Genomic DNA, 17758 nt, shown 5'->3' with positions numbered 1-17758 from the left:
AGCCACTATTTTTCATTTTATTCGACTGAGATATTTTATTGGATTCTGAAGTGAATTGTATTTCCATTCAAATTCCGTTAGAATTCTATTGAAAAATCTCATTTGTTGACTTCGCGCCGATTTTTTTCGAAAATATGTGAAAGAGGAAAAGTCAGTAGATCTAAATTTTTCTGTATGACTTGTTTTTCAAATTTCCAAAATTTTCCCGCATTTTTTTCTGATTCGAAAATTGAAGAAAAACATTGGATATTAAATAATTAGAATAGATCTTGAAAATCATCATCTATTCACTTCCTCCTGCCTAAAAAATCAATGTTATTTTTCTTCTAAAAAAAGCAATAAAATTTTTCGGGGAAAGTTTTTTTTTTATCACAAAAAAGGCGCATTTTTTAAGTAAAAGTTGTATTCCAAAAAATATAGAATGGTAAATATAAACTAAATTTAATGATCCCCTCCCCGAAACATGTAACAAATGCATGACGTTGTTTCTCTCTGTCTCCAACAAAAAATATCAAACTGTTAATTTAAAACGTTCAAATATTAAATAATCAATTTCAAAAGATAAATCCGTACGGTTACATTTAAAATACTATATCTTACGACTTCACAAATGAAAAAATGTAAATAAAAAATTATTCGTTGCGTTCTCGCAGCGGAGTTAACGGTTTATGTGGCGAGGAAACAGGCGTTCCAAATGGGCTCTTAGAAATGCCCCCAAAATTCTCCTTCCCCTTCGTGAAAGTTCGCCTCCTCTCATCAGCTTGAAATCTATCAATAGTCTTAGTTTGCTGCTCCACAACAGTCCGCTTCTCCTCCAGTTCCTTCTCCAAACTCGCAATCTTATCCTTCAGATGATTAATCTGCTTCATCCTCTGCTTGTGACTCGACTGTCCAATGACCTCCGTGTACTTATCCATAATATCTTGGTAGTCCTCCCTCAAACGCTCGCAAGACTCCGCCAATTTCCTAGTTTCCTCCTCCGCACTCTTCCTAATCGCCATTTCCTCCTTCAACAACGACCTCTGCTCGTCCAACGTCTTCTGCAAGCCCTCGTACTTCACCTGTTTCGATTTCAATGTCTGCAACATTTCGGCTAGTTCATTCGCGCGATCTTCCGCAGCCTTCGTCATATTCCTGTACCTCTCGACTTCACTCTCCAAAGAAGTCTCAATAGCCTCCGACTCCTCGATATGACGCTGCAGCTCCTGCTCAACTTTAGCTTTCGCTAGCTGAAGCTCCGAAATCTCGATGCAATGAGCATCATTCTGCTCCTCCAACAGCAGCAACGACTCCTGAATAGAACTCATCTTCCCCGCCATCTTCTCAATCTCCCTCCTCAACTCCACACTCTTGCTCTCCTTTTTCCTACACTCCTCTTGAAGGATCCTCAATTCGCTCTGGTACACGTTCTTCAGCTCATCGATTTTGGATTCAAACAGAGACTTCAGGTTTTCAATCTCAACGAGATTCGTTTCCTCCAGTTCGTCAAGCCTCTTCATGTCGACTTTCTCGATCAACGACAGCAGCTGATCGTTCACTAATTTCGAGCTGTTACGCATGTTGTTGAGCAGCTCTCGCTGCTCCATTATCAGCTCCTCCGAGGACTTCAACTCCTGCTGGACCCTCTCGAGTTCCTCGGTGCTCTCCGCTAGTCTTTGGGACAAGGCAGCGACCGTCGCTTGATTCTCGGCCATCACCACCTCGAACCTTCGTCTCCTCGTCACCATCTCAGCTGTCTCCTCCCGGATCTGCTCCTTCAGATCCTTCAGCTCCTTCTTCTTGTTGGCGAGCTCTCCTTCCGCCCGATCTAACTCCTCCTGCAGGCTCTGGCTGAAGCTCTCCTGCGTCGCCGACGCCAGCCGCAAGTCTTCTAGAGCTGTCGTCAGCGTTGTGATCTTCTCCTCACGCACCAGTAACTCCTCTCGCAGCAGTTGGTCTGATTGATCCGACAAGTTTTGGGAATTTCTCGGGGAATTCTTCGGGGATTTCTTCTGCTTCTTCTGGCCCCTCGGGTCTTCGAGCTGCTCCTTCAGCTTTCGCATCTCCTCTTGGTGATTGCCTTCCAAAATGTCGGAGAACTCTCGCTCGTTGTCCAATTCGTTCTCAATTTCCCTGAAGGACAGCTTCAGCTCCTCGTATTTCCTCTGGACTTGGCTTATCTCGTCGATGAGGGCGTGATTTTTTATCAGTAGCTCTTGATTTTTTCGCTCCAACTCGCGCTGCTTCGAGAGATCGGACTCCTTGTCGGCCTCGTATCTGTGCTTCTTGCAGAGGAATTTCGAGGACAACTCGGTGATCTCGGTCTCGTGGGCGGACATCAGGTCGGAGAGCTGGTGGTGAGTGTCTGATAGGATCTTTTCGTTCTCCGCCTTCAGCTCGTCCATTTCGCACTGCAGGGCGGAGAGCTGGGAGTGGAGGTCCAGGATGGCTTGTTGACGAGTTTCCAGGGTTTCTTCTAAGGTTGTTTGGATGTTGGCGGAGAGTTCGGATTCTGTTTGCAGGCGGTCGCACTCGAGTTGGAGGAGCTCGTTGGCCCTTCCGGAGGAGCGGAGGTCCTCGGTTAGACCTGCTGTCGTCATTTTTAACTGCTTCATCTGCGGAGTCGAAGGCAATTTGGTTTATTCGTGGAATTGGCGGGGGGAAAGGTCTGCGCGATGGCGGGATTGTTTGGAAATCTTTTTTGATAGATTTTTTATGAAAATACACGCACGACAAACAATTCTATGGGATTTCTGGTGAATTTTCTGTTTATTTGTTTATATGTTCTGTAGAAAAGACTTTAGAATTCGAGTTTTTTGGACAGATTATTCTATCAAGATATTTTTTTTTTTAATTCCTCGGCTCAAATTTTCCAAGTTCTTTTTCAAGTCTATTTTTCTTTTCCGTTTATCAAATTTCGGTAGATAATATTAATGAATTTCTATTGAACTTTCTGTTAGTTTTTGGCCGATTCTATAGAAAAATCGAATTTTACAGATTTTTTTATACAAATTATTCTATCAAGATATTTTTTATGGAAATTCCTTGGCTCAAATTTTCCAATTTTTTTTCATTCTATTTTTCTCTTCTTTTTATCAAGAAAATGAAACAAGAAAACTTGGAAAATTTGAGTCGAGGAAATTCTATAGAAAATATCTCACTAGAATAAGTTTCGAAAAATGATTATTGTCCTGACATTACCTCCTCTCGAGCTTCAATGAGCTTCTTCTCATTCTCCATAATAGTATCCGTCAACTCAGCAACAATAATCCCCTTATTAATCTCCATTTCGTTGAGCTGTTCTATGAATTCACGTTCTCTGGATTCAATTCCCCTCTCTAATCTCTGAAATTTCAGGAGCAATTCGTCATACCCCTTAGATTTTTGCTTCTCATTATTCAGTTCCACTTGCAGCATTTCAAACTTCAGTGACAATTCCGCGATCTGGGACCTCAGCGCCTTCTCCACTTCTTTGCAAGCTGAATGTTCATTTTGCTTGGACTCTAAAGCCTCTAATAATTGCGTTCTCACGAAAATTAACTCTGAGCTGTGTTTTTCGTCGCGAGAATTCAAAATATCCTGCTGCAGATTTGCCTGGAATTGAGCGAAACATAATTTAAATTACACTGTTTCGGTGAAAAAATTGTTTCAATTCAGTAGCGAAGTGGTAAAACGGTTCAAGTCGACTCATCTCCCAGTTGCGTTTTTGAGGAATATTTCCGAATCTAAGGGAGATAGCGAAATTTTCGTAATTACATTTGTTGTAGCTCTCAATTGGCTCTATAAAAAAGATTATTACAAAAATTTTGCTATCTCCCATAGATTCTGAAATATTCATTAAAAACTAGCCAATTGTCAAAATTGACTTGAACCGTTTTACCACTTCGCTACTGAATTCAATTCTGTTTGAAATAAAAACAGGAAAATTCACCATAGATTCCAAATCGTGCTTATATTGCTCTTCAACATCCTTCTGCTTGGTCTGAACATCGAGTAATGATTTCTCCAGTCTCTTCACTTCGACCTTCATGTCCTCGATGCATTTCTCGTGATCTCTTATCGTTTTATCTTTATTCGCGCACTCGACCTTGAGATCGGCGAGCTCATCCCTTGTATCGTATTTAAATTCTTTGGGATTGAGGATGAGCTTTGTTTTCGCTTTCGGACAACTGCTTGGCACCGCTCTGGGTATCTTTTTTTTGAGTAATTGGGGCTGTAAAATGAGGAGCTTGCTCAGTACCCATTATTCAACATAACGGAACAATAATATCAAGCGAAGATTTTTAAAGTTATTTTTATTCATAATTATGTCAAAATAAATTTTTGAAATAGAGCAGTTGATGTGAAAAACGTTTTTAACACAACATAACGTAACAGTAATTGACGTTTTTAATTTTTGATATAGAATTGATGTGAACACGATAACGCTTGAAAAAATTGAGAGAAGAAGTTGACATTTGGGAGGATTGTAGCTCTTACTGTATCACAGGCTGGGATTTCAGATGGGCGAAATCGAATGAGTAGTTTTAAAGATTTTCAATTTTTTGGATAAAACTATATTGTTCAATATCTCAAAAATTATTCATCCGATTTCAAGTTTTTTTTCAAAATATTCATCTTGATGTCTCCTATCTAGTTCTTTCAAAATATATATACCCGTTCCTACAAAGTTTACGACATATTGGCGATTTCTATTTTTCTTGTCTGAAGGTTTCTTTGACGTTCCATTACATGAGTGAAGGATGTGGTAAAGTTCCAAAATGTTGAGGACTAGTTAGTATCATCGAGTTGCACTCCTGTGTAAAATTTCAGATTGATCGATTCAATACTTTTTAAAATACGGCAGTTGATGTAAAAAACGTTTTTCGCATAAAATGACATCGTTGTTTTATCACTGATTTTCACATGGAAGCATTTCTTAAAAATTGGGTCGCGTAGATATGCCTATCCCACCGGACAAAACCAAAATTTAATTCTCAATTTTAGAAGGTCAAACGTTTCGAAAATCAGATCTTTTCAAGGAACAATCTTTTTTTTTTCAATTAAAAATAATTTTTTTGCAGATCCATTCAGAAGTTTATTGCCAATGGAATTGGTAGAAATAAAAACTGAAAAATTTTGGTTGTGAAGAAAAAAAATTCTGACGCCTCATAGAAAATGATCGAAACGTTTGCAAGTTCCATTATTTATCTACTAGAAGAAATCACAGAAAAAAATATTAATATATTGCTGAATGTAAATTGGGTAAAACTAATTGTGAATTGATTTTTTCCAATTTTTTTCACACAATTTCATTGGAAAGTTGAAAAACTTTCCACAGCGCAGCCCAACGACTGCATCGATACTTACAGTGCGAAATTTCGGGGAAACTAAAGGAGCAACTCCCTTACTCGACACTGAATTGCAATCAGCTCCGCTGCTCGCAGCACTTCGATTATCGTTGAACCGTCCGGGCTTGTCGACACCAAACCCCTTGCCCTTCGAGTCGAATTTCGGATCGTAAGATCCTGGAGGCGGTGCCTCACCTGAAAAAGGAAACAATAACCCACGACTTTTAAAACTCATAGTAGTCTCCCCTTAAACCATCAATAATGTAAGGATCAAATCCTTGTAATATTACAGAAATTTAGTATTGATGGGGATCCCTGATTTTCGGATTTTTGTGCCAAGTGAATTTGAAAAAAGATTCAAAAAAAATTTTTTCTTTCCCTCCATCATTGGAGAAATATGTATTCATCCATCCGACGAAATTTCAAACCCGCAACCGGAACTAGACATCGAGAAAATAAATGCGGAAAATCCTCTATTTCGCGTGACGAACCTCGAGAAGGCATGGGATCAAATGGGTACGGCGGGTTGAAATATCTCTCTTATTCACCCCGGTACCCCATTGTTTTTTGTCGCCATCACATTAAACACATCATTCCCCATATCTTCAAATTTTTTCAAATTTTTCTTGAGTTCCTAGGGGGTTGAGACGTTCAATTCAATCAAAACTCCATAAGAGGCCGTGTATAAGACTGATTTTGTTTATTTAATTTCTCGATATCCATAAGTTCTAAAATTTTAAAATTCTCACCGATGTTCACCATCTGTCTAATACTATTAATTTAAAAAATTATAACTTTGTTGGTGAATGTCAATTTTCAAGGTCATCGCCAAATTCACTTGGCACCCTTAACGCAAGAAATCCAAAACTAAAATTTGAACGATCATAATAGCTATTGCTTCCATTCGGAGGAATGGCAAAAATCGGCCGAAACGTCGCCCACACATGTAGTTCATGCTCTTGTTTATTTTGGGTTTTGCGTTTTTCCTTTTGTACAAATTGTGCAACGTATGACTCGAGAAAACCATTTCACACCCCAGTATGTATGTAGCATTGTACGAACTACCCGGGGGACAAAAGAAGGGGAGCCTAAAAGCAGCTGGAGGCCCGAGGGGACGTTGCGCCTAGTGGGTTTTCATATACAATTGCCAGGTGCTCGATAAAAACTCGGGACCCCTCTTTTTCAACGCTCGCGACCCGTTGGCATGCAATAACGGACTTCCTATCTAATATCACGCAATTTCACTGATAAAATTCATTTTTTTCCGATCCGTGCGAATCCAATCCCCGATTCATGCAATTAATTAATTAATAATTCCTTTCTTGTCATCACTGGGCTAAAAATGCAAACCTTAATGAAAAATAATTCTCATTTTGTTGTTAAGAAAATCAACTTCTCGTCCTTTTTTATCCTTTTTATTTTACTTTTATAAAAAAATAAAAATAGGGAAATGGTAAACTTACTTGTGAGCTCATTGAATCTTTGAATTTTGGCCTTTGAAAATGACATTTTCCCCTTTTGAAGGAAATGTATTCTCTGGAAAATATATTCACTGATAAACTTCGCTGATTAACCGATTCGCGGGGTGAACGGCTAGTTTTTTTAATAGAATATTTATTGATAAACGGGAGAAAATAGAAGCCGACCCGCGCGCGTCTTCCCCCCGTGACAACCGGTGCAGCAATGCGCGGCAAAAGGGAGCGAGAGTTACGTGGAGAGGATTCAGCAGGATTTCAGCTGTTCAACGGTTTACCTTTCCGTACCCTCCCTCTGTCTAGCCTTCGGCCGGTTTAAAAAGACCGTTAAGGCGCAGGTTAAAATTAAAGAGCTCGGTCCATTTAGGAGATAATATCGAATTACATAATATTGGTCAAGTCAATTGGGCTTCGCGGGCCTCGAGGAATCATTCATTAATTTGTAAATCGAAAAATATTTTTTTAGAATAGTTGATCGCATTTTAATTAATTCGAGATAATTTTGCGGGAATTTGAACGTAGAAATTTTGAAATTTTTAATGCCAAGTGAGGAATTAATTAGGAATTAATCAGTATTTTTCATTTTGTTTGTCATAAATTTGTTTATTGTCCAGGTAAAATTCATATTAATAATAATAATAATCATAATAATAATGTTACGAGGAAATTTCATTTTTTTAATAATGGATATCATTTTGGGTTCAAAGTCATTGTTGAAAAAATTGAAATTCAAAAAAATTGGAGGTTTGATTGAACTTTTAACAAATGTAGCCATTGTTAATTGCCAAAATTAATGACTATTATTTTGAGGTAAAGATAATTAATGAATTAATTCACGACAGATTTTTTAAAATTACAAAACTCATAAATCGAAAATTCTACATTTTATTTTAGTAATTGTCAATTTTTAAAAATAATTAATCTTATTTTGATGTGACAATATAATTAATAAATTAATTAAAGATCAGTTCTTCATAAATTGAAATTCAGAAAAACTGTAATTTTGTAACTCACTTGTTAATAATGATAAGTGAATTAACGATATCCAAATACATTTTGTGTAGAATCATTATTTTTTTAAACATTCGTCGTTTATAAATAAATAATTGAAATTGGTTAAACTCTTGGAAACCTTATTGTTTTAGACATGAGATCGATTTCTGGTAAAATTCGGAATACGAATAAATTTGTTATAATTTCGAACAAATGATTTTTCTTGATGAAAATTGATTGCTTATAAGTTATTTATAGAAAACGCTCGTAATTTTCAAAAATTGCCATTTTTAATATTAATAATACCACTAATATTATTAGCAATAATTAATATTAAAATATTATGAATATTAGAATATTAATATGATATTATTAACATAAAAGTAATATAATATTAATATTAGTATAATAATAATACTAACATTATTACTAATAATTAAAATTAAAAATATCATTTATTCAAAAACTCAAATAATTCTTAAAAAACGAAAAAGTTGAAAAATGGAATTTTCCACAGAATTGCTAAATTCTTCGTGCCTTCATCAACTGTTAATCGCAATTCGTAAATTAACAAAAGAGTCAAAACCTATTTCACCAATAAATTGCCCATTTCTCGCTAACAATTAAAGTCGAAAATTACGTGACACATCACTACGAAACTATAGATAACACTTCCTCGTTTCGAAATTCCTCAGCCACTCCTGAATGCGCTGCGTCCCATAGGCCAATTCAAAGGGAATCCCCTGATTCCAAGATAGCGGACCAATCCCAATGGCGGCCGCAGTATCGCCCCACTACTTCCTCGTGCCCGTTCTCTACTGCGAGGGCTTCCCCGAGCGAAACTATTGAGCCAAGAAGCAGCAGCGATTCCCCACATGCCACGTAACTTCAGACACTTGTGACGTTTTCGGGACAGGCTATCAGTGCCTGCGTGTTCACGAGTCTACCGGCACGATACTCTCGCCTCAAAAAGTATTATAAATTATTCGTTAATTGTTAAATTGACAATTTGTGAAGATGAGGTGGATTTTGAGCACTTCGGTGCTTGCACTCTTGCTGTGCTTTCTAGGGGTGAAGTCACAGTACAGAACTAAAGCTGTGAGTATTTTAGGGGATAACCTTTCAATTATGTTTACATTCACCCCATTAGATCAGCAGGCGTGTAGAATACATTCCTAAAATTTCCTTCGGAAAACATGATATTCACTTCAGAAATCTTAAATAAGACTATTCACTACAACAGACCTTTTCATTCTGGAAATCTAGGGGAAATATTTATTTCGTTCATTCAACGAAAAAATCTCCGAAAAAACCATGGAAAATTCTGATAAATATTGAACTTTACAATGATATACACTTGAGCGCACAAAAACCATGATTTATATGTAAATTCGATAAAGTGTCCGCAAATCTAGTGACTCAGAATGAAAAGGTCTATTGACATACATTAAGCCCCATGGAGTGCAGAGCGCGCGGACTAATCTAGTTCTAATTAAAAATTCTATCTGTTTTTTGAGTCAATCCCATTGGAAATTGTCCATCATTGTGGAGTTTTCAATAGATATTTCTTGTGGTAAAAGTTTATGAATGTTGATTTTTAAATGTAAATTGTTCTGTTGAAATTTTTCATGTAAGAATTCCTGAGCTTGAATTTTCTAAGCTTTACTTCATTGTTTTTCCTATGGGAAATAGATCAAAATATAGTGGAAACTAGTTAGAAAAGTTATGTTGAAGAATTTTCCTAAATAAAAATAGGGAAGGCTGGGGTAAAACGGACACTTGACTTTTTTTCAAATGTCAATGAGGGGTCGAAATGTTGATAAAATTTAATAATTTTTTTTCTCAATACAAAGAACAATTCTTTCCCTTTGTGACGAGCCTAAACTGAGCACAATTGATCAATTTGTTTCTGAGTTATGAATAATTTTAAAATAGTCTAAAGTGTCCGTTTTACCCCACCCTCCCCTACGCTTTCTCTGAAAAATTCTCTGAAACTTATTTATTTTATTTTTCTCTATAAGAACTCTGTTTCAATAATTCTATTTGTTCCTTGTCTCAATTCTATTGGAAATCATCCAAATTTACTGTGAAGTTTTCAATCGGTATTTTCGTGGTAAAACTTAATAAATGTTAATTTTTTTATATAAACTGTTCTATTGGAATTTCTCGTCTAAGAATTCTTGAGCATGAATTTTCTAAGCTTTGTTTCTCGAATTTTACCATGGGGAATAGGTCAAAATACAGTGGAAATTAGTTAGCAAATTTATGTTGAACAATTTTCATAGAAAAACACACTTTCTCTAGAGCAATTTCCCACTTGCTTTCATTATAATCGGAAGCGTTTCAATTATGGTACACGATTCTAGAGTCAAAGTTTACCACTGGCTGAGCGAGTGCAACAATTAACAGACATGGCAATGAAGAGACCAGTGCTGAAGTTCAATGGAGCCAAGTTTAAGGAATATATCAAAGCAACACCAAGGAATTATTCCATCATTGTCATGTTCACTGCCATGGCACCACAGAGGCAGTGTCAAATTTGCAGGTAATTTTCTCCAATCGTCTTCTACAATCCATCACTGCTCCAGTTGAAAATCATATTGATGTCTCGTTTATGAATGCATTCATTTAATTCAGCATCAACATCAGGAGATAAATTTGCTCAGGATCTAATTCAAATCGGCAAGGCAAAAAAACTAAAAATTCACACATGATTTTCATTCATAACTGGATTGCTACGTTCTTTAATTTAGAAAATTTTTTACTACATTTATTTTTCAGTCATGCGAATGAAGAATTCACGATAGTAGCCAACTCATTCCGCTACTCGCAGTCCTACTCGAATAAATTGTTCTTCGTTTCTGTTGATTTCGACGAGGGGTCCGACGTTTTCCAGATGGTAAGGCGAATTCTCGTTAAATTATTTATTAACAACTAATTATCAGTTATCAACATTTGTTAATTTTTTGAACGTCCAGGGCTCAGCAGCAATGAGCAAATAATTAATCTCAATAAAGAAAAACAGGAATTTCTGAAAGAATTTCCATAGAATTACTGCAAGAAACTGGAATTCTCCATATAATATTTCAATAGAATAGAATTGGATTTGGTTCATTTGCAAATGGTTGAACTCTTCCAGATGAAATTGAACACAGCTCCCGTGTACATGCACTTCCCCCCAAAAGGCAAGCCCAAAGCAGCGGATACTATGGACATTCAGAGAGTTGGATTCGGGGCTGAAGCAATAGCAAAATGGATATCAGAACGCACTGACATTCAAATCCGCGTTTTCAGACCGCCAAACTACTCTGGAACTGTTGCCCTCGTCATGCTGTTGGTTCTAGTCGGGGGATTTTTGTATTTGAAGAGAAATAATCTCGACTTCATTTATAATAAAACTATGTGGGGATTTGGAGCTCTGGTAAATATACTTAACAATTAAAAAGAAACAACCAAACAAAAAATTACACAGAAAAATGATTTATTTGATTCAAATAACGTTTTTATTAAAATTAAAATTTTGTCTTCATTTGACGTTCCGTTTACATTAAATAAATTATTTTTTCATTATTAATAAATCTTTATTTGATCGAAATCAATTCTTGATTAATAATAAGTGAGGATTTTTCTTGTATTAAGATAATTTCTTTATTTGAAATTACTAAGTTGTTTATTTGATAAAATTAAATTCTTGCTTTTGAAACAAGTGAAAAATTTCAAATAAAGATTTTTATTTTATTCAAATGGATCATTTTTCTTCGTATATGAACTTGAGAATTGGGAAAGTATTCCATTCACAAACTTCGAATGTCTTGAGATGGTAACAATTGATTATGCTTCAATTATCAGTTCTTCACGTTAACGATGATATCAGGACAAATGTGGAATCACATAAGGGGGCCCCCGTTCATCCACAAATCACCCAATGGAAATGTGGCTTACATCCATGGTTCTTCACAGGGACAATTTGTTCTTGAAACTTACATCGTGATGGTGCTGAGTATCCTTTTTACACAATACTCACATTTAATTGATAATGAGCGATTGATGGGATGCCATTTAGGGAAAATAATGAATTTAAAAATAGTAAAGTGAAATTGAAACGTTCAACTTTTAACGATAGATTGACAAAAACAAGTGAGTAATTAATTTCGTCACAACGTAGTCAATATATTTTTGATAATAAATTAGTAATTGGCCTCCGAATGGTATTTCTATGACGATATATGTTAAATATGAATATCGGCTTCAAAATAAATTTTTTTAACAACAGATGATGCAATTAATCTCTTGATCGATCTGGGTCAAGATGGCATTGGAGAGAATATTTTGAATCACCATTAAATTCAGTAAAATAATTATTTTCTTGAACAAGTCCTGTTTGAAGATTGTCCTATGATGGCAAATTTTTGTCATTCCGGCGCACTCTGCATGTTTGGAACATAAAAATCCTTTTTTCATAATTTTCAAAAAACTGTTTTCTTGGCACAAGTAAGACTTGTTTGAGAACTTTGTCGTTTTCGTCTCAGTGCACTCTCCCCTCATTAAATACAGTATTCACCTTAACAATTTTCAAATCAGATGGAGCAGTAGTATTAGGTATGATTCTAATGACTGAAGCAGCATCGCGAAAGGGGGACGTGAAGAAACGCCGAATTTTCGCTGTGATTGGTGCTGGTCTACTGGCTGTATTCTTCAGCCTCCTTCTCTCCATATTCAGGAATAAAGCTCAGGGATATCCTTACAGGTAAAATCATCGACAAACGAATGGAAAAAATTCAGTAGCGAAGTGGTAAAATGGTAGAAGTTAATTTTTTTGACTATCGGCCAGTTTTCAATGAATATCTCGGAATCTAACGGAAATAGCAAAATTTTTGTTATAACCTTTTTTATAGAGCCGATTGAGAGCTACAACAAATGTAGTTACGAAAATTTCGCTATCTCCCTTAGATTCGGAAATATTCGCTACTGAATTATTTCAGTCAATTATTGTAATTTTTAGAACTTGAGATATCCCTAACAATGTTTTCTTTATCTATTTCAGTCTTCTCTTCAAGTAAATGGAATTGCAGTGGCTGTTAAAAGATTTATTTCACTGTTCATAATATTATTGCCGTAACAAAATATAATAAGTTGGTTCTCAATTATTAAAGTGGATGAATGGAATGACATTATTAGGAACAACATTTGTGTAAATTGAAATACATGTTCTTTTCCACCCGTTTCTTCCAATGAATTCAGTCATTTCACTTCACGAATGGTTTAATTAATTCATTATTTCATTAATGAATCTGGTTATTCATTTGGGGTACTACAAGATGAATGGAATGCAGATCTTACGATCCTTTGGATAATCTTTAAAGGTGCTTCGATACCACTTGTGAGAATCAGCTGCTGTTTGCATCTGAAAATTAATCAGTTATTTCGTGTTACGAATACAAAAATTGAATAGTTTTCTTCTGAAAATTCTATAATTTTTCGGCTGCTTTCTTTTGATTGGGAAATTTAATAGACAACTGTTTCATATAAAAATTAATCGAATTTTATTTGAACTCATTTTCTAAGTAGAAGTACATGAGAACTTTTTACAATTCTTCATCCTTCTGTTTTTTAATGCGACAACAAGAAAAAAAATGGAAATTAAAGAAGAGTAAATATTTATTGATCAGTGCAGAATCAAAATCTGTCAATTTTGTTTTCTGTAGAATATGCATTAGTTAATTTTTTTCTGGATAGAGAAACGTTTAAAAAATGTTGAAATTTTGATAAAATTTTCAATAAAAATAAAGAAAAAATCCCCAAAATTTTTTATTAGAATTTAGTAATGAATTTTTCATGGGAAATATCAATACTCTGCCTGACTTATTGATTAAAAAAAACAAATCAAAATACACCAATTTTGTTTTCTAATGCATATGTTTCAATCGAATTTTTCTGGAAAGAAAAAGTTTGAAAAATATTGAATTTCCAATAAAATATTCATTAAAAGTATTGAAAAAATCCTTAAAATTTTTGTTATGATTTTGAAATGGATTTTTCCCTGCACAATAGTTTACCTGATTTATCAGCACCCACAGAAAAACGTAATGATAAGTTGAACTCCTCCAGAGAATAATTGTGAGCATAAAGTACATGATAATCTCCGTGAATTGTAGAGCACCCGTTACGTAGTTGAAGAGCCCTCCTTTCGGTATTTTATACGATTTCGTGACAACAGTCCCTTTTCTATCTTTTCTCAAACTCGACAGAATATAATTCGAGTGCAGTTGGAAGTACGACGCGGATAAGAAAATAAGGGCGGATGAATAATCGAGGGATGTTAAATTAGTCCAGTGGAAGGTGAATCGAAAATCTGCATAAACAAAGTAAAAATACAATTGGAGGCATCAATATAAAATGGAATCAGTAGCGAAGTGGTAAACCGGTTTAAGTTGATTTTGACTATTCGTCAGTTTTCAATGAATATCTCGTAATCTAAGGCAGATAGCTAAATTTTTGTTACGACCTTTTCTGTAGAGAAAATTGAGAGCTGCAAAAAAGATATGAACGAAAATTTCGCTATCTCCCTTAGATTCGGAGATATTCCTCGAAAACTCAGCTGAGGGATAAGTCGACTTAAAGCTTTTTACCACTTCGCTACTGAAATGTACTTAAACTTGTTATTAATGACCAAATATTCGACGCTTACCTTTGACAAACCCTTGAGATTCTCCCAGGATGCACGTGAAGGTTCCAATATAATGAACATATCCAACAATGTAATGAGTGATATTGATTCTTGCATTGCTGAAGACATTTACGCAAGTAGTTTCGTATAATCTCTTCCAGCACTGAATGGTTATCAGTGACATCGCAATAAAACATTTTTCCGAAGAAACTATGAACAAAAAAATATGAGACAAAATATGGATGAATAAGTAGGAAAATTTGAAATAAAAAAAAATGAAATTAAATAAAATTAACTAAACTGAAAACAAAATTTAATAAAAAAACCTATCGCTTTTTCTAAGAAATTCTATTGATTTAAAATTGGAATTGTATAAGAATTCTCTTGAAGTTTCATTAGACTTCTATAGAAAATTCCATTTGTTTTCTATTTGCGCAATTTTTAAAGAGATATTTGATAGAAAAAGATCAGTAGATCTTTATTTTTCTATAGAAATTCACAGAAAATTAGATGTGCGACGAATAAAGTAGAAATGCATTCCACTGGAGAAAAATTATCCAAAGTGCGTGGAAATCCTTAAAGAAAGCGCTAAAGTTTTCTAGGAAATTTTTTCATACGCGGATTCTTGAAGTTGTTGTTCAAATATTTATTTGTTTCACGCAATAAAAAAAAAAATCACAAATTTCGTCATCGCAAGAGCAATCTTCAATAGAAATATGATTCTATTTCGCCACATCATCATTACATTATGAAATAAAGAATTAAAATCACCCAGTGGTTTTCTAGACGAGCCCAACTGAAAATCCAGAAGCCAACGAACAACTTCCGGCAACTCTCCGCCGAAGAAGTACCTATTCACGAGAATTACGAGGGAAACTGCTGCCACGGGTGCTGCGAAGATGTAGAAATGGGAGAACCATCTAAATAGAAATCAAAGTGGCATTAACACCTTTCAACATCTGTTATTCATGCAAAAGAGACAAGAATAATTGTAATTAACTTCACCTTTTTGGAAGCTCTAAGTGATTCACTAAAACATGATCCTTCTTTTCTGCATATTTTCCGTATCTGAAGGTCTTTCGAATTAAAAGAGGGATGTAATCCTCAATCGCGTGCATCAAAAACCCCACGAATCCCACAGAGAATGACATGAATATGAAAGTCCATTTCGTCAAGTTTACATTCATCATCATATGTATGACTCTGGAGAAAAAATCATGATTGTCGTGTTAGAAAATTATAAAAAATATTCAGAAGACTCGGGAGTAAAAAAACAACCATTTGAATCCGGGGAAAACTTTGCGCCATGAAATCGCAGTCCAAAAGTGATGGAAAAAGCTGAAAGATGGCTTGAAAAATTTGTTCATTTTACAGAAACCAAGTAGAGAAAATTGGGGGTGATCTGAAAATGATAAATAATTTTAATGAATGTTTGAAAACGTGAGGTGGGCGCGCCGCCATTTTTAAAGCCCCATCCAGCCGGGGGAGGGGGTGTCGAAGCAAGATGGTGGAGCCTAGACTTGGCAACTACCTCATATTTTTGAACATTTATTGAAATTATTTTTCCTTTTCAGATCACTTATAACTCGTTTCATCTACTTCCTACCGAGAAAAAAAAATTTTCAAGCTAACCTTCAGATTTAGAAGCGATAGAAAACTAGAACAAAAAAATTGAGATGGCTCGGGAGCAAAAAAAACAACTATTTGAATCCGGAGAAAACTTTGCGCCATGAAATCGCAGTCCAAGTGATGGAAAAACCTGAACAATGGCTTGAAAAATTAGTTCATGTTATAGAAACCAAGTGGAGAAAATTGAGGGTGATCTGAAAATGATAAATAATTTTAATAAATGTTTGAAAACGCGAGGTGGGCGCGCCGCCATTTTTAAAGCCCCATCCAGCCGGGGGAGGGGGTATCGAAGCAAGATGGTGGCGCCCAGACTTGGCAACCACCTCACATTTTTGAACATTTATTGAAATTATTTTTCCTTTTCAGATCACTTGCAACTTGTTTCATCTACTTCCTACAAAGAGAACAAATTTTTCAAGCTAACCTTCAGATTTTTCCATCCCCTTTTCGCTGAGAATTCATGCCACCAAATTTTCTCTCCATTTCACCGCTTTTTTTACTTTCAAAACCTCTAAATGAAAATGAAAAAATGAATGAAAAAAAATAATGAAAAACATCAATGAAACATCATGTATTAGTAGGTCCACCCCTATCGCTCACAAGTTAAAAGATACTGATATTTAACTGCACGAAACAAAAATATCATTTTATCTCGATAAAATAAAGATTGCCCGCAACTTATGTAATTTTCAACTGAATTTGTTATCTACAATTTTTCTGTTATCACACGATTAAATTACTCATTTACCTCTCATTTTTTTGATTATCCGAAAATAGTAAATAGCGATCATTTACAAGGCCTTTCGCACCGGATTCAAAGTAAATAATTTACTTAGTAGAATGAAGAGGGAAATATCAATAACCAGATAGTTTATCCTACTACGTATGTAAGATGACGCTCACCTGTAAGAATACTTTCTCCGTCTGGTATTCACAGTAACGGTATCCGTGCGAAGCCCGAGAGGGACAATTCGTAGGATTTTTGCGGGTCAACCTGAACATTCTTGAGAGATTTTGATTTGTGGAGCATTTTCTCGGGATCGAAAAATGTTGGGGCAATGAGAATCACATAACCTCGTACTAATAAGAATAATGATACTCACAAATGAAATCAGTCCCAGCTGAATTATTTTTCCAAGCGCCCGCATTAATATTGAAATTTCTCCTCATTCCCCAAGCCATCACATATGAAAAAATTTACTAGAAAAACCTAGCAAATTCGCTAAACAATTGTTTTTGTTGAACAAAAACAAAACAACAATTTTTTCGTTTGATTTTCTTGAAGAGAAAAGAAAAATAGAATGAAAAAAATCAGAAAATTTGAGCCGCGGAAATTCTATAGAAAATATCTCAATAGAATAAGTTGTATAGAAAAATCGAATTCCATTGATGTGTTCTACAGAATATTTTTTATTGAACCTTTCAATAGAATTCACCACAAAATAATAGAAAATTCAATAGAAATCCCATAGAATTGTTATTCTATTGAATTATTTGGCGCGTGATTTGGTGGGTCTTGGCTATTTTAATGCTTACGACGAATTAAAACAAAAAATCTATTTACTTTGCCAATGTTTCGAGTGGTAAATCTCACTCCTCATCAGGGCAATTAATTTATTCTCGTCTACTTGGAACACAAAGAACATACAAAACATTACTATAAATGTCTATTTCAATATTTACCA

At 35.1% G+C, this 17758-nt stretch overlaps 3 protein-coding genes across 4 annotated transcripts; 1 reads left to right on the top strand and 2 right to left on the bottom strand.

Annotated features, from left to right (window-relative positions):
• Window positions 1–632: 632 nt before the first annotated feature.
• Window positions 633–6818, bottom strand: LOC107039255 (restin homolog). Its single transcript, XM_015258776.1, has 5 exons — window positions 6773–6818; window positions 5329–5504; window positions 3911–4192; window positions 3181–3573; window positions 633–2594 (listed from the first exon to the last, which is right to left on the bottom strand). The coding sequence occupies exons 1-5, from the start codon at window positions 6816–6818 to the stop codon at window positions 633–635; spliced, it is 2859 nt and encodes a 952-aa protein (XP_015114262.1).
• A 1846-nt stretch (window positions 6819–8664) lies between these two features.
• Window positions 8665–13001, top strand: LOC107039231 (tumor suppressor candidate 3). The gene is made up of 7 exons (XM_015258748.2): window positions 8665–8875; window positions 10144–10322; window positions 10559–10676; window positions 10917–11198; window positions 11627–11777; window positions 12359–12524; window positions 12822–13001. The coding sequence occupies exons 1-7, from the start codon at window positions 8795–8797 to the stop codon at window positions 12835–12837; spliced, it is 993 nt and encodes a 330-aa protein (XP_015114234.1). The 5' UTR covers window positions 8665–8794; the 3' UTR covers window positions 12838–13001.
• Window positions 12863–17138, bottom strand: LOC107039232 (polyprenol reductase). Of its 2 annotated transcripts, none has more exons than XM_015258749.2 (6): window positions 16977–17138; window positions 15450–15647; window positions 15216–15364; window positions 14466–14654; window positions 13834–14129; window positions 12863–13181 (listed from the first exon to the last, which is right to left on the bottom strand). In XM_015258749.2, exons 2-6 carry the CDS (start codon window positions 15635–15637, stop codon window positions 13089–13091), a joined length of 915 nt encoding a protein of 304 aa, XP_015114235.1. In that variant the 5' UTR covers window positions 15638–15647; window positions 16977–17138; the 3' UTR covers window positions 12863–13088. The 2 variants fall into 2 exon arrangements, with proteins under 2 accessions (XP_015114235.1, XP_015114236.1); XM_015258750.2 differs by lacking the exon at window positions 16977–17138 and adding an exon at window positions 16498–16532.
• Window positions 17139–17758: the final 620 nt, after the last annotated feature.

The sequence above is a fragment of the Diachasma alloeum genome, unplaced genomic scaffold (assembly GCF_001412515.2).
Source record: "Diachasma alloeum isolate Michigan unplaced genomic scaffold, Dall2.0 Dall_scaffold_00295, whole genome shotgun sequence".
NCBI lineage: Eukaryota > Metazoa > Arthropoda > Insecta > Hymenoptera > Braconidae > Diachasma > Diachasma alloeum.
Note: the sequence above shows the minus strand (reverse complement) of the source record. Positions and strands in the feature narration are given on the sequence as shown.